Source organism: Aureococcus anophagefferens (assembly GCF_000186865.1).
Source record: "Aureococcus anophagefferens unplaced genomic scaffold AURANscaffold_34, whole genome shotgun sequence".
Lineage (NCBI taxonomy): Eukaryota > Pelagophyceae > Pelagomonadales > Pelagomonadaceae > Aureococcus > Aureococcus anophagefferens.
In genome coordinates, this window is record NW_008705592.1 from 411,326 (window position 1) to 413,084 (window position 1,759).

Genomic DNA, 1,759 nt, shown 5'->3' on the forward strand with positions numbered 1-1,759 from the left:
CCCCGGGGCCGAGACCGTAGAGGGCCCCCAGCGCCCGCGCCCGCCCAAGGCGGTGCGCCGGCGGGCTAGCTCGTCTAATGCGCTAGAGAGAGAGGCGGGGTGTGTCGCCTCATGCGCTAGAGAGAGACGCCTGGCGAGACCGCCGACGAGCCCGTCGTGCCTCGCGGACGCTCATATTACGGGGTCCGCCTCGCGGGCGACGTGGGGCGCGGAGCGCACGCGCTTGGCGACGTCGAGGGAGGCGACGGCGCACTTGCGCTCGAAGGCGAGGCGGTAGGGCACCGTGAGCCCGAGGCCGGCCGCGGCCCAGAAGCCCGCGGGCGACCAGAGCGCGCCCGGCGCGCCCAGGGGCCGCCGGATGCCCAGAATGCGCTCGTCCTCGTCCCAGCCCTTGAAGGAGAAGTCCTGCTCGAGCGACAGGTGCACGTCGCGGCGCCGGTGCCTCCGCGCGAAGTCGGCGAGCGCCGCGGCGTACTCGTCGGCCGTCGCCGCGTCGTCGAAGGCGAGGCTCCTCCGGAGCCGGATCTTCACGAGGGCCCGGCGCGCCGACGGCGTCACGGAGCACGCCCGGCGCCACGCGCGCGCGAGCGCGTCGACGCCGCCGGACGCGTCGCGCCACGCGCCGTAGGCCCACGTCTCCCGCGCGACGGCCGTGACGACGCGCCGCGTCGACGTGCGCCGGTCGTCGCCGGACCCGCGGCTCGTCGTCTCGTAGTGGTAGCTCTCGGCCGTCCACGCGACGACGGGCGCGGCGTCGACGGCGCCTCGCAGGAACGCGTCGACGGCGTCCGCGTCGCGCGCGTCGGACACGTAGCGCAGCGTCGAGCTCCGCGCCGCCTCGGCGGCGTAGAGCACCGCCGCGACGACGACGACGAGGCCCCGAATCCAGGCGAGGCCGCCCGCCGCGCCCGACGGGAAGAGGAACCGCCGCAGCCGCTCGACGGACTCCGCGGGCGCGGCGGCCGCGAAGCGCAGCGCGCCGAAGAGCAGCGCGCTGAGGCAGCAGGCCTTGGCGTGCGCCGGCCGGCCGCGCTCCATGACCACCGCGCCGCGGCCGGGCCAGGGCGACGGCGGGATCGGCCGCAGCGGCGCCGCCACGGCGAGCGCCGGCGGCGGCGGCGGCGGCGGCGGGAGGACGAGCTCGGAGCGCACGCGCGGCTTCGCCGGCGTGATCTCGTCGAAGAGGCCTTTCGCGCTCGCGCGCAGCAGCAGGAGCGCGAGGCCGACGACTGTGTCGCGGCGGCCACGACACATGCCCATGCTCTCACTTCACGTTTACTGCATCTTAGAAGAAACGATCGCCGAGCAGCCCCGACCCCAGTGCGAGTAGGAAGACCACCTCGACCGCGCCGCGCGCAGCGTGCATAGCACTGCGACAGCGCGCACGATGGGCCTGACGGCGCGCGACGCGGCCCTCGTCGCCGCCGGCGCCGCCGGCGCCGTCGCCTTGCCGGCCGTGGCGCGCGCCTGCCGCCGGGCCTGGGCCGCCGCGCCGTCCTGGCGGCGCGGCCGCGCGCGCGCGGCGAGCGCGTCGCCGCCGACGGTGCTGCTCCTGGGCCACGCGGCGCGCATCGAGGCCGGGATCCGCGCGACCCTGACGAGCGAGTGGCGCGTCGAAGCCGTCGCGGACTCGGCGGCCGCGCTCCGCGACGCCGTCGCGCGCCGCGGCGGCCGCGTCGCCGCCGTCGTCGCCGCGCCGCCCTGCGCCGCCTACTTCCGCGAGGCCATGGCCGCGCTGCCGGGCCTCGCGCTCCTGCAG

At 77.7% G+C, this 1,759-nt stretch overlaps 1 protein-coding gene across 1 annotated transcript in view; it reads right to left on the minus strand.

The window, feature by feature from the left end:
* Positions 1–171: 171 nt before the first annotated feature.
* Positions 172–1,759, minus strand: part of AURANDRAFT_67216 (hypothetical protein) — a gene marked incomplete at both ends in the record, with an annotated part of 2,140 nt that continues 552 nt past the window's right edge. Inside the window, one exon of the mRNA XM_009042590.1 lies at positions 172–1,267. Coding sequence (XP_009040838.1) covers positions 172–1,267 — 1,096 coding nt within the window. The remainder of the gene's footprint in view (positions 1,268–1,759) is intronic.